The 21,071-nt window shown below is 38.9% G+C and overlaps 1 protein-coding gene across 6 annotated transcripts in view; it reads left to right on the forward strand.

The window, feature by feature from the left end:
• Positions 1 to 21,071, forward strand: part of BBS9 (Bardet-Biedl syndrome 9) — a 466,532-nt gene that overhangs the window by 27,694 nt on the left and 417,767 nt on the right. For all 6 annotated transcript variants that reach the window (XM_017527150.2, XM_037737962.1, XM_017527153.2 and 3 more), the window contains exon 5: positions 6,964 to 7,077. In XM_017527150.2, coding sequence (XP_017382639.1) covers positions 6,964 to 7,077 — 114 coding nt within the window. The remainder of the gene's footprint in view (positions 1 to 6,963; positions 7,078 to 21,071) is intronic.

A 21,071-nucleotide genomic window follows, 5' to 3' on the forward strand; every position in this document is an offset into this window, starting at 1 on the left:
TCCCGAGTAGCTGGGACTACAGACGTGCGCCACCATGCCCAGCTAATTTTTGTATTTTTAGTAGAGACGGGGTTTCACCATGTTGACCAGGATGGTCTCGATCTCTTGACTTCATGATCCACCCGCCTCGGCCTCCCAAAGTGCTGGGATTACAAGCGTGAGCCACCGCGCCCAGCCTTAAAAAATTTTATTTCAGTTATTAGATAAGTTTAGTTCAAGTTGAGAGTTATTTTAATGGATGTCAGTATGGGGGCATTTTTTTGCAGGTATGATCAAACTAAGTGTCTATGAGGCTGTTTCTTATACCAGAGGTCCTCTCCTTTGGAGCTAGCTGTAAATGTTAGCTTCTAGGATTTGGATTTCTCAGGCTTACTCTCCTGATTTGGCCTTTTTTTGTATTTTGCTTTCAATTTGAGTAATGATGCATATTTACTTACTGAGTTGGATATTCTTAGGCAGTCTTATTTCAGTGTGTAGATCTTTTAGATTTCCAAGGCAGCCTTGGTAACCTGCAGTAGAATATGGTAGACATCCAGTAAATACTTGTTGAATGAATGAGTGAACAAATTTCTGGGTAGTGCTGAGGCAATTGACAGTGCCTTTCTTATTACTCTTCACCATGTGCTGTTTTCACCCCCTTCTCTGTTACTACTATCATTTTATTTTCTACTCTGTTTATGTCAGAGGCCGGATAAAGCGTGGGAAAGGACATGGTTTCATGTTGTTCCCCTAGTGACAGGGCATTTAGTATGCTAGGGTAAATGGAGAAAGTATTATCATACGATGTAGGCTACTTTATTGCATGGATCTAGTTGTTCCTCTGTTTTTGACTGTAAGCCTGTTATTTTACTATGGGTTACACAAGCCATGGAGGAGAATTTGCCGACAGTTACAGTTACCCAGAATACTTCTTCGGAAATTAGTTCCTTCCGAAAGCTCTGTGGGGGCTCTAAAGCGGGGCAGAGAATAGGGTATCTTAGAAACTAGAAATTTGATTAGACACTAGGCCTTCAAGTCCTGCTTGAACTATGGGCCAGAAAGACAGAACCCTTTGGAGTTCCACTGGGGCTTAGAGCATAGACAAGGGATAAAATGTGTATTTATCAAAAAAATATACTGAAAGAAACTGACATATTAGGTGGCAATTTGTTTATGGCACCTTGGTATCCTCCTTCAAAATAAAAGTTATTTGCTATAGGAATGGTGATTTTATTGCTCTTTTATTCTTGTGTTCACTTAAAAGCTTTGTATTCAATGGTGACTAGGAGTTGTCCAAACTACTTTCTCTTATGCCCCACCTCCCTTCCCTTCTGTCTCTCATTTCTTCAGACTCTTATGATATTTGTGGGCTGATTTAATTTGTATATTTTTCCTGGCTTGGCTTAAATTGAGAAGCATTGGGAAGTTAATGTTTTTGTTCTCTTGAATATGTTTCTTGAAGTTCCAGACTGAACTTTTACCTAGCTTTTATTGTAACAGGGGAAGCACAAACACTTTCTAATTTAAGTGAAACCGCTAGTGTCAGCAGATGAATGTGTGAGCTGAACTTGACATCCTTTTCTTCAACGGCTCCCTTCTCAAATATTTTTTGTTTTTGTAAAAGATTTGAGGCAAACTAGAGGAGATCTTCTAAGGTCAGTCTCCTGGACATACCTAACAACCCTTAACAGTCAGAGGCAACTTTGCTAACTTCTTTGTGGTGGCTTATATGTCATCAAATGTATGCTTAATATAGAGAAAAAACAGCGTCTTGCTGACCTGATGTTGGCCTATCTTATCATACTCTGGTAAAGAGAAACATCACATGGCATCTCAGATTTCTTTCTGATGGGCTTCAGTTTCTGAATAAATGGTTACAGATGTGTGAGGGTAAGCCATACTGATTATGTTGTTTTAAATATTCTTTTCCAAAAAAATGTGCACTTCTCAAGAAGCATTTACTAAGTATCTGACATATTTATAGAATTGTAATGGTTTCCACGAGGAGGGCAAAAGAGTTGTGGTTCTTTACTTTTGACAGGCTTACATAATCTAACTTGGTTATTTAACACAGTGCACCTTTACTTAATCTGTAATGACTTTGAGTTTATTTAGTATCCTTAGATTGCTCACCAGTTACCGAAAATTTCACTGAAAACTTGTCAAAGTGACCTTCGATTTTCCAGAGAATTTTTTGGTTTAAATCAGATCTTGTTTAAGTAAGCCTGGCCAATTGCATAAATGTTTGAATATTAATGTACTTTCTAACTGATGAAACTTTATAATAATTTTATGTAGACTATAATCATATATGCTATATTCAGTCCATATATCCCAGGGCAAACCCTATGTAAATAATTTTAATATTACATCACTGATAATTTTTTAGGGAAAAATGATCAGAAATATTAGATTACCAAATACTTCTTTCATTCCAAGGTAGTTATCTAAGGAAAATTATCTTTTTCTCCATAGTTGCATTATTAAGTTTTAAAGTGCAGTTACCTGAAGTTTAAGATTTATCAGTGCATTTGGAGTTTTTATACAAAGCCTAGTGTCATTTCATGCCAAGTTTGTTTAAATTCTGGCTGCTGACGCCTATGTTCATTGACATGAGTTGCTGATGTTCCTGCTTGCATTTCAGCTAGCAGGCATGTATAAGTGCTTTTCTTATTCAAAGGGATTGTTCTGGTTGTAGATGTTGTTAAAAGAAAAACCTTAGACAAATGAAATTTAACAGAGTTTAACTGAACAAAGAATGATTTGTGAATTGGGCAGCCTCTTGAGCCAGAGTAGGCTTAGAGATACTTCAGCACAGCCATGTGGTAGAAGATTTATAGACAGAAAAAGGATAGTGACAGACAGAAAAAAGAAAGTGATGTATAGAAAATGGAATGAGGTACAGAAACAGCCAGATTAGTTACAGCTTGATGTTTACCTTATTTGAACATGGTTTGAACAGTTGGCCTCCTTTGATTGGCCAAAACTCAGTGATTGGCACAAGAGTCAGTTACAGTCTGTTTATACCTCCATTTAGGTTATAGTTTACTATGTACAGAGAAACCTGTAGGCTAAACTTGAACTATGTAAGTAGGCAGCTTTAGTTTAAACTTGATACAGCAATTCTCCCCTTTTGGTCATCCTCTTAATTTTGAGAGATTGACCAGTCATCGATGTCACTGTCACCATCGTAAATGTACTTATTTCATCTTAAAATCCACTGGGAAATAGCAGAACAGTGGGTTTTGTAAGGTGGGAACAAAGAATTCGGGTTATTTTTCTGTAAAGGTTAGAGTAGAGGGTACCTCCTTATGCTGGAATGTCGTGTTTATAGGAGAAAAACAAAGCCTTGTCTGTTCTAGGAGCTATGTGTTTCCTTAAGATCTTAGTTTGGTTATGTCACATTTAGTATGAGTGACTCCATTTTGGTTTGGTCTTGTCTGTTGGGACCTAGTGCATAAGCTCAGTCCAAAACAATGGCTTTCCATAATTTTATTAAAAAATTTCCCCTTTTAGTCAGGTTCTCACTTATGTGAGAGTGTGACCAAAAGTTAGGGCCTTAGTCCCAGTCTCAGTTACCATGAATTTTGGATTTCTAGTCTCAGCATGTCATTCATAGGTTACAGTGCCCTCATGGTCACACATCTTTTTAAGCTCTTGTCCTTCTAGTTGAAGAGAAATTATGTGGCATTCTAGAGATGGCTGCATGCAAGCATTTAAAAATTTTTGACACTATGGAGACTACTATAATATCAGGAGGAAAATACCAAGAGTTTGGAGCATGCTCCTTAGCCAGGGACCCCATGAACCAAACGAAGTAAAATTAAATAGATCAAAGAATGAACTAGATAGAGTCTATTCGCTTTAACTAAGCAGTCTCTTCATTAGTCCCCTACAACTGAATATCTATAATATCCAATGTGATGCATTTCTCCATGGCCAACAAGAAGTACCAACAAGTGCACAGATACTGCTGTTTAACCAGTAAGTAATCTAGAGTAGTTCTGTTATTTAGCAAAACTTCCATAAGATACTTTAAAGTCTGTAGCCTTTACAGTGGAATCTGCTATAAAGCCTATCATGAGGGATAATTTTCTAATCATTACCTCATTTAGTTCAAACCATGGAAAAAGAGACCTAACAAATGATGCCTATTTAGAAGAATGAAGACTTCCTTAAAGTGTTATCTTTTATCTATGATGTCGGTTAAGAGGAGTGGGCCACTATCCTGTTTCTGACTGATTATGAGACAATAAGTGTGTCATTAAAGTTTCTCACCTGAATTGGGCCTTCATCTTTTATTAATTGAGGCATAAGATTGTCCATGCATAAGGCTGGCTGTAAAATCCTTCACAAATAAAAGTATACCCTATGAATGCACACAATAGATCCTCTTTTCACTTCTATTGTTCATAGAAGCATAAGCAAAGAAAAAAAATGGAAAGATAAGAGTCTCCTAATAGCAGAGAAGTCTTGATCCATGATCTAGGGAAAAAGCTGTCTACCTTATGGATGCCATCTTCTCCTGGAGAGAAACTTTCCTGTTTAGCTTTAGCTTAGGGTTTCCAGTGGGTATACAGTTCCAAGAGTGGAGGGGTCCTTTTGAGTTCTGAGATTATTAACTCAAAATTTCAAGGTCCCAAAGTTTTGCTGTAATGTGGATGGCAAGGGCAGTTTTTCTCTGGTATTCTCAGAAGATTTACTCTTTGGGTTCTAGATTGTGAAGGGGTTGATTGTCCTCAGTCAGTGGACTATCAAAGGCTTTCTTTCCTGGGTGAAAATATACTTTGATATATAGAGCTACTGTTATAACATTAGCCCTCTTGCATGGGAAAACTTTAATTCAACCAGAAAACATGCACTGAAAATGACAATTGAATGAAATCTTTCTGTAAATGTTTAAATTGCTCATCAGCTAGTAGAAATGTACCTGAAGTTTTGGTTGTCTTTCCAGGAACATGTGTTTGACAAAGCAAACATTGGTTGTAAACTATTTTAGCGATATAGAACAGTCACCACACCAATAAATATATTTTTAATTTGGATAATTTTATTTCTTCCATGATGAGTTGTGGAATGCAGAGCTTTTAATAGCAAAAGCTTTAAGGACTCAGGAAGGACAAGGTGGCTGTTCAGGTTCTCTGTGAGTCCACCCTTAATGTTGGGCTTAATGACCTCTTAAGTAACAGTTGTTTCTCCAATTTAAGTATATAGCACTGATAACTGAAAGTTATATGTAATTTGACTTGGATCATGGAGTTCATTCAAATTGCATATATAAACAATTTCAGTACTGTCTGGTTTAGCATGAAAATCTATGCCTGAAGGATTCAACCCCTCCCCAGCCAGTAGGCAAGCAGGGAAAGCAGGGAAGAAGGGATCATATAGGCTTGATTCTGGCTTGTAGCTGGTGGTCTAGGCACTAAGAATGTGCCTTTAGACCACGTCAGGTCCACCTATGCAGACCCCTGACTCCAGAGGCTCTAAACCAAAAACAGCTCACAGTCAAGCAAATACCTTGTTATATTTAACTGATAATTTTGAAGCCGTTCCTATTTTAGCAACAATTTTAAACTAGTTTTATTTACCAAATATTATCACAGACACATAACACACATGGATATGAAAGATTTTTATTTGCCAGCTTTTAAATAGTTTTTCTTTTCCCCATTTGTTCTATTAATCTTTCAGTTACTTGTTTCATTGCCCTAAGCAATTATTAACCAGGCAACAAATTTTGCATTTCTAAAATAACTCTTAGGTAAAATAACAAAAAAATTATATTCCATAAGTACATAGCTAAGATTTTAGGCCTAAATATTGTATCATCATTTGCTCAAACTAAGGAAAAATGGTGCTCTCATGAAAGTTTGGTTAAGACGAGATGGCCAGAAAGGCAAGTTAATCAAAGGTATGACTTATGTCAGTTTAAAACAATGGTAAGAGTTTCTAATATACACAGGCAGACATCCTTAAAAATGGAGATTTCCTTAATAGATGTAAATTTCTTTTACAGAAGGGTTTCAAAATAGCCAGTTAAGGTCCAGAAAGGCATATTTGAGTCCAATAGGTGTTCTTAATTTAGCTACTATTTCTTAGCTAAAATTACTTACTTCAGAGTGGAGCCCATTAAGGAATAGGGTGAAGAAAGCATTCTCTATGCCAGGACTCAGCATGGTTGCATCTGAAAAAGAAGCAAGCCTATTTTGTCCTAGGGCCTACCTTTTATAAATACTTTATCTAGGATAACTTTCTTTTCACCTTTGGATCAGGATAGTAACTAAGACAAAAATTAGCACATTTAGTTTTTCTTATCAATTAGTTGCTTAAGCTTTTTATTTGCCTTTTATAAAGTGTCTTTTGAAAAATTTTAGAAGCTTCTGCATGTCAATAGGCATCCCTAGATGAGACTATTTTGGGAGCCTTCATTTTCAAATGTACTTCTTTGGTGCAGTGTTGTTTATTTGAAGCATTTGACATTTGTAACTTCAGTGAGATTTCGCCATTTCTGTAAGACTTTGCTTTTTCTGGGGCCTAAAACTTATGTACATAGAAGCTGGAAGGTACTCAGTTCTTCAGAAACTAAGGATCTCATTTTTACCTCAAATATTGGTTTTGGCTCTCAGACCTCCTTTGCCAAATGATTTTTCCCTACCTAAATATGCAAGAAAAATGAAACAATGGGGGTAGAACACAGAAATTTTTGCAAATTTCCAAAAGCCAAAGTTTATACCTTCTGCAATACTGCCATTTACTACCAGTTTATTTCTGACCTAGTCAGATATAAGAAGCCCCGAACTGGATATAAGAAAGTTTGGCTTTCTATGTCATCAGTATGCTAATTTATCACAATACATTATATTTTAGTGCTTTTCAGTATAATTTCCCCAAAATTGAATTACTTAGAATTAGAGTAGAGGATGAGAACAAATTAATGTTTTTTAATGTACACAAATACAAAGTAATCATTTTTTTTTTCCTTAGGAACCTTGGGTAATGTGGAACATGGGAATCAGTATCAGATGAAATTGATATATGAACATAATCTTCAGAGAACAGCCTGCAATATGACCTATGGATCATTTGGTGGTGTAAAAGGTGATTTGCTTTTAATCATGAGTATGCCATTTCAAGTGACAGATTTAGAATATTTGGTCATATAAAACAGAGGCTTAAGTGGTTTGACTCTCAGAAAGTGCTAAAATGGACGTTTTTGAGCCCTTCGTTTCACCTTCCCTCCCTGGCAAGACAGGTAGGGCCCTTTGTCTTTGAATTTCCCGAGGCTGTCCATGAGGGGGCTCTGTGACTCAGGGTTATAAAACAAGTAGCCAATCTGGTAATGGAGTCAAAGATCAATCAATCCAGAGGAAATTTAAAAGAACTCCTCTCATTGGATGAGAACATGAATGGAGAGGGAATAATTCAGGAATGAAAACTCCAGCTGCCCCTGCCTGGATGGTATCCTTTTTCTGGATCCCGTTATACGAAAGCATAGGAGCTGTCCTTTCACTCTGCCTAATAAACTGCATTTTCACATACTCTTTGGGTCCACAAGTTTTATTTCGACAGTAAAACTCACTGTGCCTGTGGGACTTGTTTCCCCATTCTTCCGGGTTAGGAAGGCTAAGAACCTAAGTTCGGGATAGAGCTATGCCACTTCCCTGGTGGTTCAGCAGTTAGGATTCCTGGTTTTTATCCAGATGGCCCGAGTTCAACTCCTGGTGTGGGAACCAGGGTTCAACTCCTGAGGTGAGAACCAGGGAATCCAGCTGCAGTTTTACTCCTCCAGTAATAATTGTGTCCACCCAGTCCCAGAGCTTCCAGAATCACCAAGGCTTGGTGCTTGCTTGTGTATACTCTTACTGTTGGTATGAAAGATTTCTTATTTCCAACCCAACTTCCCTCCCTGCACCACGACAGGTGGTAGAGGAGCTGGTGGTCCTTAATTGAGAATGGGAAGCGAAGTGGTGACACCTGTGTGATTGTGTGAGTCAGTGTGTGTACGTATCTATGTTCTGTGTGCCACTTGCAGAGCACATAACTAGGGATTTTATAATATCTTAGCTCTTCCTGGACACATGTTTTATGAGTTTATTGTTTAGCTGTTGCATTATATTTTTCCTTATCAACATGAGAAAATGACTTTATTTTGGAAGTATTCATTTGTGTGAACTGAGTTTTTTGTATTAATACATACAGATAAAGACGAGGAATAGTTGAATTTGGGTGTACCAAGCAGCATCAGGGATATTCTTGGCTGTGATGTGCAAATAAATATTTTACATAACTGAAGTGATGTAAAGCAAAACACTTGGTTAGATTGGAGGATTGCTTCACTTGGGTAACAGGAATGTTTGGATTATTTGAACCATAAGGAAGTATCTAGAGTTAGATGAAGAGAGAAATTTAGATGAGAGGAGAGTCCATCAGTGAAGTGCTTCCTCAGCTTTTAGAACTGATTTTTACTGTCTTTGAAAAAATGTGTGACCTGATTAGGAAACCCAGGCCTCTCTTGTTTAATTAGCTATTTTCAATTCGCTTTCCCCTGCCAAATTTCCAAAAAGCAAATTGCTAAATTCCATACATCATAAAAAAATTATGACATGAGAAACAAGTGCTTTGGCCAAATAAAAGTGTTTTCTGATAGTATAACAATGATTCTTTAGATCACATCAAATCTTATATTGCAGGGGTCCCCAACCCGTGAGCTATGGATGTGTAGTGGTCTGTGACCTGTTAGGAACTGGGTTGCACAACAGGAGGTGAGTGGTGGGCAAATGAATGAAGCTTCATCTGCATTTACAGCCAGTCCCCATCACTTGCATTAGCCTGAGCTCCGCCTCCTGTCAGATCCAGAGGCATTATATTCTCATAAGAGCGTGAACCCTATTGTGAACTGTGCATGCAAGGGATCTAGGTTGTGTGCTCTTATGAAAATCTAATGCCTCCCATCACACTGAGATGGGACCATCTAGTTGCAGGGAAACAAGCTCAAGGCTCCTACTGATCCTACATGTGTTAGTTGTATAACTATTTCATTATATATCACGATGTAATAATAATAGAGATAAAGTGCACAATAAATGTAATGTGCTGAGTCATCCCGAGATCATCACCCTCACTGTCTGTGGAAAAATCATCTTTCACGAAACTGGTCCTCAATGCCAAAAAGGTTGGGGGCTGCTATTACATAGATTGCAGTGTACTTTTTCTTTTTTTACAGTTTGATAATTTTTGTTTTGCTTTTCTTCTTGGATGCATTTAGACCTAATTTCTCTCGAGTTACAAATATTTTTCAAGAATTGTTAAATAAATTAATATCTTTATTTTTAAATATATGTATATTTTATTGTCCTTTAGGGTCTGGGGTACATGTGAAGAACATGCAGGATTGTTTCATAGGTACATACAAGGCAATGTGGTTTGCTGCCTCCATCCCCATCACCTGTATCTGGCATTTCTCCCCATATCATCCCTCCCCAACTCCCTACTCCCTCTGTCCCTTCACTAGTCCCCACCAACAAACCCCAGTGTGTGATGCTCCCCTCCCTGTGTCCATGTGTTCTCATTGTTCAACACCCGCCTATGAGTGAGAACATGTGGTGTTTGATTTTCTGTTCTTGTGTCAGTTTTCTGAGAATGATGGTTTCCAGGTTCATCCATGTCCCTACACAGGACACAAACTCATCGTTTTTTGTGGCTGCACAGTATTCCACGGTGTATATGTGCCCCATTTTCCCTGTCCAGTCTATCATCGATGGGCATTTGGGTTGGTTCCAGGTCTTTGCTATTGTAAACAGTACCGAAATGAACATACACGTGCATGTGTCTTTATAATGGAACAATTTATAATCCTTTGGATAGATACCCAGTAATGGGATTGCTGGGTTAAATGGAATTTCTATTTCTAGGTTCCTGAGGAATCGCTACACTGTCTTCCACAATGGTTGAACTAATTTATACTCCCACCAATAGTGTAAAAGTGTTCCTGTTTCTCCACATCCTCTCCAGCATCTGTTGTCTCCAGATTTTTTAATGATCGCCATTCTAACTGGCATGAGATGGTAACTCAATGTGGTTTTGATTTGCATTTCTCTAATGACCAGTGATGATGAGCATTTTTTCATATGTTTGTTGGCCTATATATGTCCTCTTTTGAAAAGTGTCTGTTCATATCCTTCACCCACTTTTGAATGGGTTTGTTTGTTTTTTTCTTGTATATCTGTTTTAGTTCTTTGTAAACTCTGGCTATTAGCCCTTTGTTAGATGGGTAGATTGCAAAAATTTTTTCCCATTCTATTGGTTGCTGGTTCACTCTAATGATTGTTTCTTTTGCTGTACAGAAGCTCTGGAGTTTAATTAGATCCCATTTGTCTATTTTGGCTTTTGTTGCCAATGCTTTTGGTGTTTTAGTCATGAAGTCCTTGCCTATGCCTATATCCTGAATGGTTTTGTCTAGGTTTTCTTCTAGGGTTTTTATGGTGTTAGGTCTTATGTTTAAGTGTTTAATCCATCTGGAGTTAATTTTAGTGTAAGGTGTCAGGAAGGGGTCCAGTTTCTGCTTTCTGCACATGGCTAGCCAGTTTTCCAACACCATTTATTAAACAGGGAATCCTTTCCCCATTGCTTGTTTTTGTCAGGTTTGTTAAAGATCATATGGTTGTAGATGTGTGGCGTTGCCTCCAAGGCCTCTGTTCTGTTCCATATCTGGTCTATATCTCTGTTTTGGTACGAGTATCATGCTGTTTTGATTACTGTAGCCTTGTAGTATAGTTTGAAGTCAGGTAGCATGATACCTCCAGCGTTGTCCTTTTTGCTTAGAATTGACTTGGCTATGTGGGCTGTCTTTTGGTTTCATATGAATTTTAAGGTGGTTTTTTCCAGTTCTGTGAAGAGGGTCATAGGTAGCTTGATGGGGATAGCATTGAATCTATAAATTACTTTGAGCAGTATGGCCATTTTCACAATATTGATTCTTCCTAACCATGAGCATGGAATGTTTCTCCATCTGTCTGTGTCCTCTCTTATTTCCTTGAGCAGTGGTTTATAGTTTTCCTTGAAGAGGTCCTTTACATCCTTTGTTAGTTGTATTCCTAGGTATTTTATTCTCTTTGTAGCAATTGTGAATGGTAGTTCGTTCTTGATTTGGCTCTCTTTAAGTCTGTTATTGGTGTATAGGAATGCTTGTGATTTCTGCACATTGATTTTGTATCCGGAGACTTTGCTGAAGTTGCTTATCAGTTTCAGGAGATTTTGGGCTGAGACGATGGGGTCTTCTAAATATACAATCATATCATCTGCAAATAGAGACAATTTGACTTCCTCCTTTCCTAATTGAATACCTGTTATTTCTTTTTCTTGCCTGATTGCTCTGGCTAGAACTTTCAATACTATACCGAATAGGAGTGGTGAGAGAGGGCATCCTTGTCTAGTGCCAGATTTCAAAGGGAATGCTTCCAGTTTTTGCTCATTCTGTATGATATTGGCTGTGGGTTAGTTGTAAATAGCTTTTATTATTTTGAGATATGTTCTGTTGATACCTAGTTTATTGAGAGTTTTAGCATAGAGCACTATTGAATTTTGTCGAAGGCTTTCTCTGCATCTATTGAGATAATCATGTGGTTTTTGTGTTTGGTTCTGTTTATGTGGTGAATTACATTTGTAGACTTGTGTATGTTGAACCAGCCTTGCATTCCTGGGATGAAACCTACTAGATTGTGATGGATAAGCTTTTTGATGTGCTGTTGACATTGGTTTGCCAGTATTTTATTGAAGATTTTTGCATTTACGTTCATCATGGATGTTGGCCTGAAGTTTTCTTGTTGAGTCTCTGCTGGGTTTTGGTATCAGGATGATAAAATGATTTGGGAAGGATTCCCTCTTTTTGGATTGTTGGAATAGTTTCAGAAGGAGTGATGCAGCTCCTCTTTGTATGTCTGGTAGAATTAGGCTGTGAATGCATCTGGACCTGGGCTTTTTTTTGGTTCGTAGGCTATCAATTGCTGCCTCAACTTTAGCCCTTGTTATTGGTCTATTCAGGGTTTCAACTTCTTTCTGGTTTGGGTTCGGGAGGGTGTAAGTGTCCAGGAATTTATTCATGTCTTCCAGGTTTACTGGTTTATGTACACAGCATTGTTTGTAGTAATTTCTGATAGTAGTTTGTATTTCTGTGGAATCAGTGGTGATATCCCTTTTATCGTTTTTTATTTCATCTATTTGATTCTTTTCTCTTTTCTTTTTTATTAATCTGGCTAGTGGTCTGTCTATTTTGTTGATCTTTTCAAAAAACCAGCTCCTGGATTTATTAATTTTTTTAAGGGTTTTTTTGTGTGTTTATCTCCTTCAATTCTGCTCTGATCTTAGCTATTTCTTGTCTTCTGCTAGCTTTTGAGTTTTTTGGATCTTGCTTCTCTAGCTCTTTCAATTTTGATGATAGGGTGTGGATTTTAGATCTTTCCTTGTTTGTCATGTGGGCATTTAATGCTATAAATTTTTCTCTAGACATTGCTTTAAATGTGTCCCAGAGATTCTGGTACATTGTGTCTTCGTTCTCGTTGGTTTTGAAGAACATCTTTTTTTCTGCCTTCATTTCATTGTTTTTCCAGTCAACATTCAAGAGCCAGTTGTTCATTTTCCCTGAAGTTGTGTGGTTCTGAGTTAGTTTCTTAATCCTGAGTTCTAATTTGATTTCATTGTGGTCTGAGAGACAGTTTGTTATGATTTCCATTCTTTTGCATTTGCTGATGAGTGATTTACTTCCAATTATGTGGTCAATTTTAGAGTAGGTGTGATGTGGTGCTGAGAAGAATGTATATTCTGTGGATTTGGGGTGGAGAGTTCTTTCAATGTCTATTAGCAGTGTACTTTTAATTTATTATCAGATCACGTTAACCCAATTAAAATAAAGAAATCCCTCGCTTTTGTGTGACATTTTTGCTGGATTTAATAATAGACTTCCAAGGTAATGTGATGGGGTGATTCAGGCTATGCTATCCTAAAATATGACACCTTGACATAGTAAAGAGAACAGTGGAATCAGGAAGGTTACTATACTTTCTTTCCTCCCTACCATTCTCCCCTGGATGAGGCCATGACAGGTTCATTGCCCGATGTGCATGGCTAGTCAATACACTAACACTGGGAGGCAGCAGGGAAAGAAGTTTAGTCGTGGGCTTACCAAATGGGATTGGAGGGAACCTCAGTTCTGTCTCCTCGAGGAATTTGGGGGTATGGTTTTTAAGGGTTGGGGCATGGGCTGAAGTGTGGGTAGTGTTGATTGGTGAAGTCTTGGCACAGAGAGGTGGAGAAGTTTCCCTGTGGGAGTCTTCAAACTGGTTGCTGGAATTTGGTCTGAAAAACATCTTAAGTGAGCCTTAACAAAAGCCTTATGATTCTGTTGCCTGTCTGTAGGAACAAGGGGAATGCAAATCAATTCTTAAAGAATCTTATGACCCTAATGTCAGAAATACTATAGATGGGAACAGTGGGGATGCAAATGAATCATAGCTAGTGCTAAGTGACTTTTTTAGCCTCAAGGAAGTGGGCCAAAGTGCAGCCTGATTTTTCTTTTTCTTTTTTTTTTTTTTTGAGGTTTCCCTCTGTTGTCCAGGCTGGAGTATAGTGACATAATCATAGCTCACTGTAACCTTGAACTCCTGGGCTCAAGTGACCCTCCTACTTCAGCATCCCCAGGAGGTGGGACTACTGATGTGTACCACTATACTCACCTAATTTTTAATTTTCTTTTTGGGGCTGGACGCAGTGGCTCACACCTGTAATCCCAGCACTTTGGGAGGCCAAGGTGGGTGGATTCACTTGAGGTTAGGAGTTTGAGACCAGCCTGGCCAACATGGTGAAACCCTGTCTCTACCAAAAATACAAAAATTAACTGGGTGTGATAGTGGGTGTCTATAATCCCAGTTACTCGCGAGGCCGAGACAGGAGAATTGCTTGAACCTGGGAGGCGAAGGTTGCAGTGAGCTGAGACTGTGCCGCTGCACTGTAGCCTGGGTGACAGAGTGAGACTCTGTCTCAAAAAAAAAAATAAAAAAAAAATTTTTGTAGAGACAGGTCTTGGTATGTTGCCAGGGCTGGTCTTGAACTCCTAGGCTCGAGCAACCCTCTTGCCTTGGCCTCCCAAAGTGCTGGGATTATAGGTGTGAGATACCATACCTGGCCCAGCCTGATTAATGCTTAATTATAACTATATTTCTGTACAGAACCTGACATGCAATTCTTATAAATCTTCTGGCAGTGGTGGCAATAAAACTGTCAAAGGTGTCTGAACAAGAGCAACTCCATCTTAAGTATGAGCTGGGTAAAATGAGGCTGAGACCCTACTGAGCTGCATTCCCAGATGGTTAAGGCATTCAAAGTCACAGGATGAGATAGGTTTACACAAGACACAGGTCATAAAGACCTTGCTGATAAAACAGGATGCAGTAATGAAGCTGGTTCAATCCCACCAAAACCAAGATGGTGACAAGAGTGACCTCTAGTAGTCCTCACTGCTGCACTCCCACCAGCAACTTGACTGTTTACAAATGCCATAGCAGTGCCAGGAAGTTACCCTATATGGTCTAAAAAGGGGAGGCATGAATCATCCACCCTTTGTTTAGTATATAGTCAAGAAATAATCATAAAAATGGACAACCAGCAGCCCTTAGGGCTACTCTGCCTATAAGGTAGCCATTCTCTTATTCCTTTACTTTCTTAATAAACTTGCTTTCACATTACTCTATGAACTTGCCTCAAATTCTTTCTTGCGTGAGATCCAAGAACCCTCATGCAAGAGTCCAGCCCTTTTTGGAGTCTGGTCCAGATCCAGGATTTTCTCACCTTCCTCTGAAGCAGGTCTTAAGACCCTCCTGTGAAAGGTGCCCTCTTTATACTGGGAAGAGAGAAGTATTTTTATCTCTGAGGGTAAAGGGTCACAGGGAGAATACTGAATAAACAGGCCTTGCTAAGTTCCCCAGTTTATTACCATTAGATCATATTCTTTGCCCCATATTTCTCCATGACTGTCCACTGTTCATCAAACCTAATATAAAAATGCATAGATGTGAATGTTTCTTTGGGCTTTTTCCTTATGAAGGCTCCTGTGTTACATAAAACCTATATCAAATAAATATGTATGCTTTTCTCTTGTTAACCTGTCTTTTGTTATAGGGGCCTCAGCCACAAACCTAGAATGGGTGAGGTAAAGTTGTTTTTCTTCCCTTACAAAGGATACTTGCTACTAGTTTTGAAAAGTATGGATAACTTTGTGCTTATATGGTAGCTTTTTTCCTCTTAACTCAAATTATGCCTTACCTTTAAAAAGTGCCTTGTAAAAAAACAAGAGGCCATTCTGACATGTTTTACTTGCCTATGGTTAAGAGGCAAAATATTTCACAATTTGAAACAAATACCTGAGTAGCAGAATCAATCATTCCATTTCACGTGTTTGAAACAATTTTGTAATATCCTTGAGGTATAGGAGCTAAGGGAAAACTTTCACTTCCCCCTCTGAAGGTTCACTGAAAAATCAACTTGCAAAAGGAGATTAATAAGAGGAAAGGCATACAAACATATCAACACGTACTCAGGGGAGAACCACAGAGTGACTAACTCCAACCTTCCAGGGGAGCACAGAAGCTTATATACCATCTTGAGGTTACCAAAAGATTGGGGGCTTGGATTGTGGCAAAACAGGTTATGGGACAGAAGAGGAGGCCTGGCTAGCAAAGGTGGTCTTGTTGTATAGATGAAACCTCACAGGTAGTAGCCCTCAGAGAGAATTGATGCTAAATGTTTCTTTCAGATCCTTAAATGTGTCAATCTCAGTTAATCTTTTCTAGATCTGGTCAAGGCAAGGCCTGAGAGAAAACTTGGTGTATAAGTGCAGATTGTCTTTACAGATGTCAATCTCCCCAACAAAAGATACTTTTTGGAGGGCTACTTCTGTTTGCAGGCCCTCTGAATAGCCATCTCAGAATATGCCAAAATAGTATATTTTGGGGTAAAATATTTTGATTTGTTTCAGCAGTGTCTATGAAAAAGCATGGAAAAATTGTGGGATGGTCAATTAGCAAAAATTAGCCATACTAGGGGGTTGAAGGAGGAATGGTTAGTTACTGCTAATGGGTATAGGATTTCTTTTCTTTTTTTTTTTCCTGAGATGGAGTCTGGCTCTGTCACCCAAACCTCTGCCTCCTGGGTTCAAGAGATTTTCCTGCCTCAGCCTCCTTAGTAGCTGGGATTACAGGTATGCTGACGCATGCCTAATTTTTGTATTTTTAGTAGAGACGGGTTTTACCATTATGGTCTTGAACTCTTGACCTTGTGATCTGCCCTCATTGGCCTTCCAAAGTGCTGGGATTACAGGTGTGAGCCACTGTGCCCAGCCCAGGATTTCTTTTTGGGAAGATGAAAATGTTCTAAAATTGTATTTGGTGGTGGTTGCACAGCTCTGAAAGAAACACTAAAAATCGTTGAGTTGTATAAAGAGGTGAATGTATAGCATGTATATCTCAATAAAGCTGTTAAAGGCATTAGCCATAGGATAAAACCTGATGCTAGAGAGGTGACAGTACCGTCTATAGCATCACACATTGCTTGTGGCCATGTAAGAGGATGGTATATTCCCGAACAGCAGGTTGGGTATTGTAAACAAAAAATAACACTTGAAGGTTCCGCAGCTATCTGAATGGACTTACTACTCTGGGCCAGAAGCCTCTTAGTGTAACCTGATAGACTGTTTGAGACCATGATGGGAAGTGGGGGTTGGACATGTCTCATTATACCCCTTCAGCATTAACATCAACACAGATCTTAACAACTGTTAAGAAACATTTACAGTCTACTCTCTCTGAAGCCTCCTACCTGGAGCTTCATCTGCATGATCAAAGTTTGGTTTCCACAACCTCTTATTGTAACCTAGACATTCCTTTTTATTGATAATAACTCTTTCAACCAATCACCAATGTATATCCCAGATGTATCTGAGTGATGTCTTATGTCTCCCTAAAATATATAAAACCAAACCAAGCTGCAATTGGACCACCTTGGGCACATGTTCTCAGGATCTCCTTAGGGCTGTATAATGGGTCATGGTCACTCATATTTGGCTTAGAATAAATCTTTTGAAATATTTTACAGTGTTTGACTCTTTTGTCAACACTATTAAGATCTTTGGAAATGTTCTAAAATGCTATAATGTGACTATGGGAAAGTATATTTAGAAATGATCCAAAATATACAAAAGTCGTATTAAGTTGCCATATATTTATTTCCTCCCTCTTTCTGTCCTCTCTTCCTTTCTTGTGTGTGTATATGTTTATTTGTAATATATATAAATTAGAAGGGATCTAATTTCAATCTAATTTATATCTAATATAGTGATCTAAATTAGAAGTGATCTTCCTATTTCTGTCTTAGAATGATATATCACTCTAATGAGTGTTAGAGGAGAATGACTAAGTATGTTTTGATGCATTGATTCAGTGGATTATTATGAAGATGTTACCGCAAAGCAGTCCTGATCCAGACCGTAAGAGATGGTTCTTGGATCTCACACAAAAAAGAATTCAGGGTGAGTCCATAAAGTGAAAGCAAGTTTATTAAGAAAGTAAAGGAATAAGAGAATGGCTATTCCATAGGCAGAGCAGCCTTGAGGGCTGCTTGTTGGCTATTCTATGGTTATTTCTTGATTATTTATTACACAAGGGGTGGATTGTTTATGAGTTTTCCAGGAAATGCGTGGGCAGTTCCCGGAACTGAAGGTTCCTCCCCTTTTTAGACCATACAGGGTAACTTTCTGATGTTGTTATGGCCTTTGTAAATTGTCTTGGCACTGGTGGGAATGTCTTTTAGCATGCTGATGCATTATAATTAGCACAGGAGCAGTGAGAATGACGAGAAGTCACTTTTGTCACTACCTTGGTTTTAGTGGGTTTTGGCCAGCTTCTTTATCACATGCTGTTTTATTAGTAAGGTTTTTGTGACCTGTGTCTTGTGGCAACCTCCTGTCTCATCCTGTGACTTAGAATGCCTAACCTCCTGAGAATGCAGCCTAGTAGTCTTAGCCTCATTTTACCCAGTCCCTATTCAAGATGGAGTTGCTCTGATTCAAACACCTCTGACGTATTTCCCTCCTCCCTTTTACAAGGGAACCCTTAATCCTAAGGATTGTAGAGGGACAAAGATCCATCTTCTTAACATCTTCAGGCTGAATAGGGACGATGATATTCCTGCCTAACTCTTAGGGTCTCTTGTATCCAGGATAAAGAGGAGCTCAGTTAGAAAGTGTCAGTATGGTAAAGGCCATTTATAACTTTGACAAAAATGATGCAGTTTTTTTTTCAGTGCTGCTTTGCCAACCAGAGATCTCCAAAGCCAGTGATGCCCTGCTTAGGTCTTACACAGGCCCAGGTTCACTGCAGGAGGCACCCAATCCACTTGGCTCACTGGACTGTGCTTGGCTTGCACTCTGGCACAGATCCTGCGGCCACCATGACTGTGTGCTTAGTCCTTGGAAGGAGGGGGTGTGTGAGCAAATGAGTACAGGGTCTGGCTGGCCACTCCAAGTACTGGCACAGGAGCGGGCTCTGTGTGGGGCTGGTGGTTGGATCATATATGTTCCAGGCGACTTCCGCAGTGGACTCTGGTGTCCAGACGAGGGGAATGTGGAGGTGTCCAAATGGGGATGCCTGCAACCCCAAAGCCCCAGAGTGGGTGTTACAGTGTGCTAACAGCTCTTTTAGTCCTGCTGTCTGCAGCTCAACAAACAGGGACGTGTTAACAGCTCTGTCAACCCATTGCCCTGCTCTGGCCCACTACTCCGGGGCTGGCCTAGACCTGCCACTGCTTCCTGTTGTATGGGTAGCTGCTGGGCACCAACTGGGGCAGGGGGCAGAGGGCTACGGTGTTACTGTCTTCTTCATTCCCGTGTTTGGCGGGGGCCTGAGTTCTTATCCTGCTTCCAAGAAGAATGAGATTACCCTGACAACCATTGGGTGAGGAGGGAGAACAAGAGTTTTATTGAGTGATGAAACAGCTCTCAGTAGAGAGGGGATTCGAGAGTGATTCCCCACCTAAAGTCAGATGTTCTCTCCCCAGTATGGCTGGGCCCAGGACTTTTATGAGTTCAGAATAGGGAAGTGTGTGCTGATTGGTTTGTGAGCATCCAAAAAAGGCTAAAACAAAGACACCACTCTAAGATGGGCATAACAGTGCAAAAATCAATTAGAGAAGGGTAGGTATATGTAAAATAGGTGAAGGGTGGTGATCAATCAGAGGAAAGAGCATCAATACAGGAAAAGAGGTTCTCAATCCAGTTCATGGATTTATCTGAGCCTTGTAGTTTGGCTTTAAACTGTCTTTGGCTTGAAGATCAGATTTTACTGGGGACTCACCCCTGTCTACCTAGGATTTGTCTACCTCCTGCTGCTATCGAAAGGTGGTATCTGGAAGATTAATAAGTGTTCAGTTTAAGAAAACATTGAGTAAACTTATCCTGGATTCCTACATGAAGAGTACAACAGCAATATATTCTACAATAGTAAAGCAAAGTAAGCAAGATTATCCTAAGGAAACTAAATAAGAAGGCTCTTTCTGACCTGGATAACTGTTGGAACCAAGCTGATATGGGGTTACTAGCCAATTCCATTATATGCTCAGAATTAGAATATTGATCCAGATTTTTATGTTACCCATCCCTCTTGTTTTATCTGAGCTGCAGTTAGAGATCACTGATTGGGTCAAAGGAATAAGCAGGGGTAGTCTAAATTGCAGAAAAAAACCTGAAAAACAACTGATGAGACTAGAATCTAATAATGGGTATACCATAGTTCTTGAAACATAATCTCCAATTTTCCATTTTTACTAAAGACAAATTATAGTAGGAATGATTTGTTTGCAAAATAAGCTTTAGTCTTATATGTGGCCTGATTATCTGTATAAAATGCAGCAAAAATAATTATTTTTCACATAGGCTTTTAAAATTGGCTTTGATAGAACTTTGTTCCATAAAAGAAATCTGAGATAAGACTTTTTTTGAGTGCTGAGTCCAGACGTGGGTTTGTACCATTAAATACCTATGAGTTGGGTACATTCCTCTCCTCTTGAGGTCCCAAAATAACTTGGGGCTCCTAGGTGACATGCTTTACTTGCCACAGGTTAGGAACCTTGTGCAGGGACTGTGTAGACAAGGTATCAGGCCAGTTTCCCCAAGGGGCTTTTATTGGCTCTATAAGTTAAATTTGATTCCTTAAAGGAAAGCACAGCATTCCCATCAAAGCCTTGGTAAAATAACCAGTCCTCCAATTGCATTCTGTTGAAAAAGAAAACAGATTCTTTTTGCACCTATGCAAATAACTGTATTGCCATAAGTCAGTAATACTCATAGTTTCCAAATTCTAGAGAAATCAGGTAGAGGGAACAAATATGTTTCAAATTTTATTCACAGGAGTATACTTTACTCAATGATTAAAAGCTGTAAATAGTTTAAAAGTTTTATTGGCTCTGAAAAACAAAACAAAGGGTCAGAAACATTTTAAGCAAAAAAAGATTACTTCAGTCATCTATTAGTTCAGTCCATGCAGTTAACTCTTGTTCTGCTTGATATTATTGACAAAAATAGTCAAACTCTGTAAAATATTTTAAGAGATTTATTCTGAGCCAAATATGAGTGACCATGGCCCATGACACAGCCCTCAGAAGGCGCTGAGAACATGTGCCCAAGGTAGTTGGGGTACACCTTGGTTTTATATATTTTAGCGAGGCATGAGACATCAATCAAATACATTTAAGAATTACATTGGTTTGGTTCAGAAAGCTGGGACAACTCAAAGTGAGGACTTTCAGATTATAGGTAAATTTAAACATTTTCTGGTTGACAATTGGTTGAGTTTGTTTAAAGACCTGGGATCCATAGAAAGGAAACATTCAGGTTAAGACAAAAGACTGTGGAGACCAAGGTTCTTTTTAAGTCTTACAGTGGCTGCCCTTAGAGACAATAGATGACAAGTGTTTCCTATTCAGACCTTTAAAAGGTGCTAGACTCTCAGTTAACCTCTGCTAGATTGGGAGGGCCTAGAAGAAAAAGATCTAGC

This window comes from Cebus imitator, unplaced genomic scaffold (genome assembly GCF_001604975.1).
Source record: "Cebus imitator isolate Cc_AM_T3 unplaced genomic scaffold, Cebus_imitator-1.0 Scaffold45, whole genome shotgun sequence".
NCBI lineage: Eukaryota > Metazoa > Chordata > Mammalia > Primates > Cebidae > Cebus > Cebus imitator.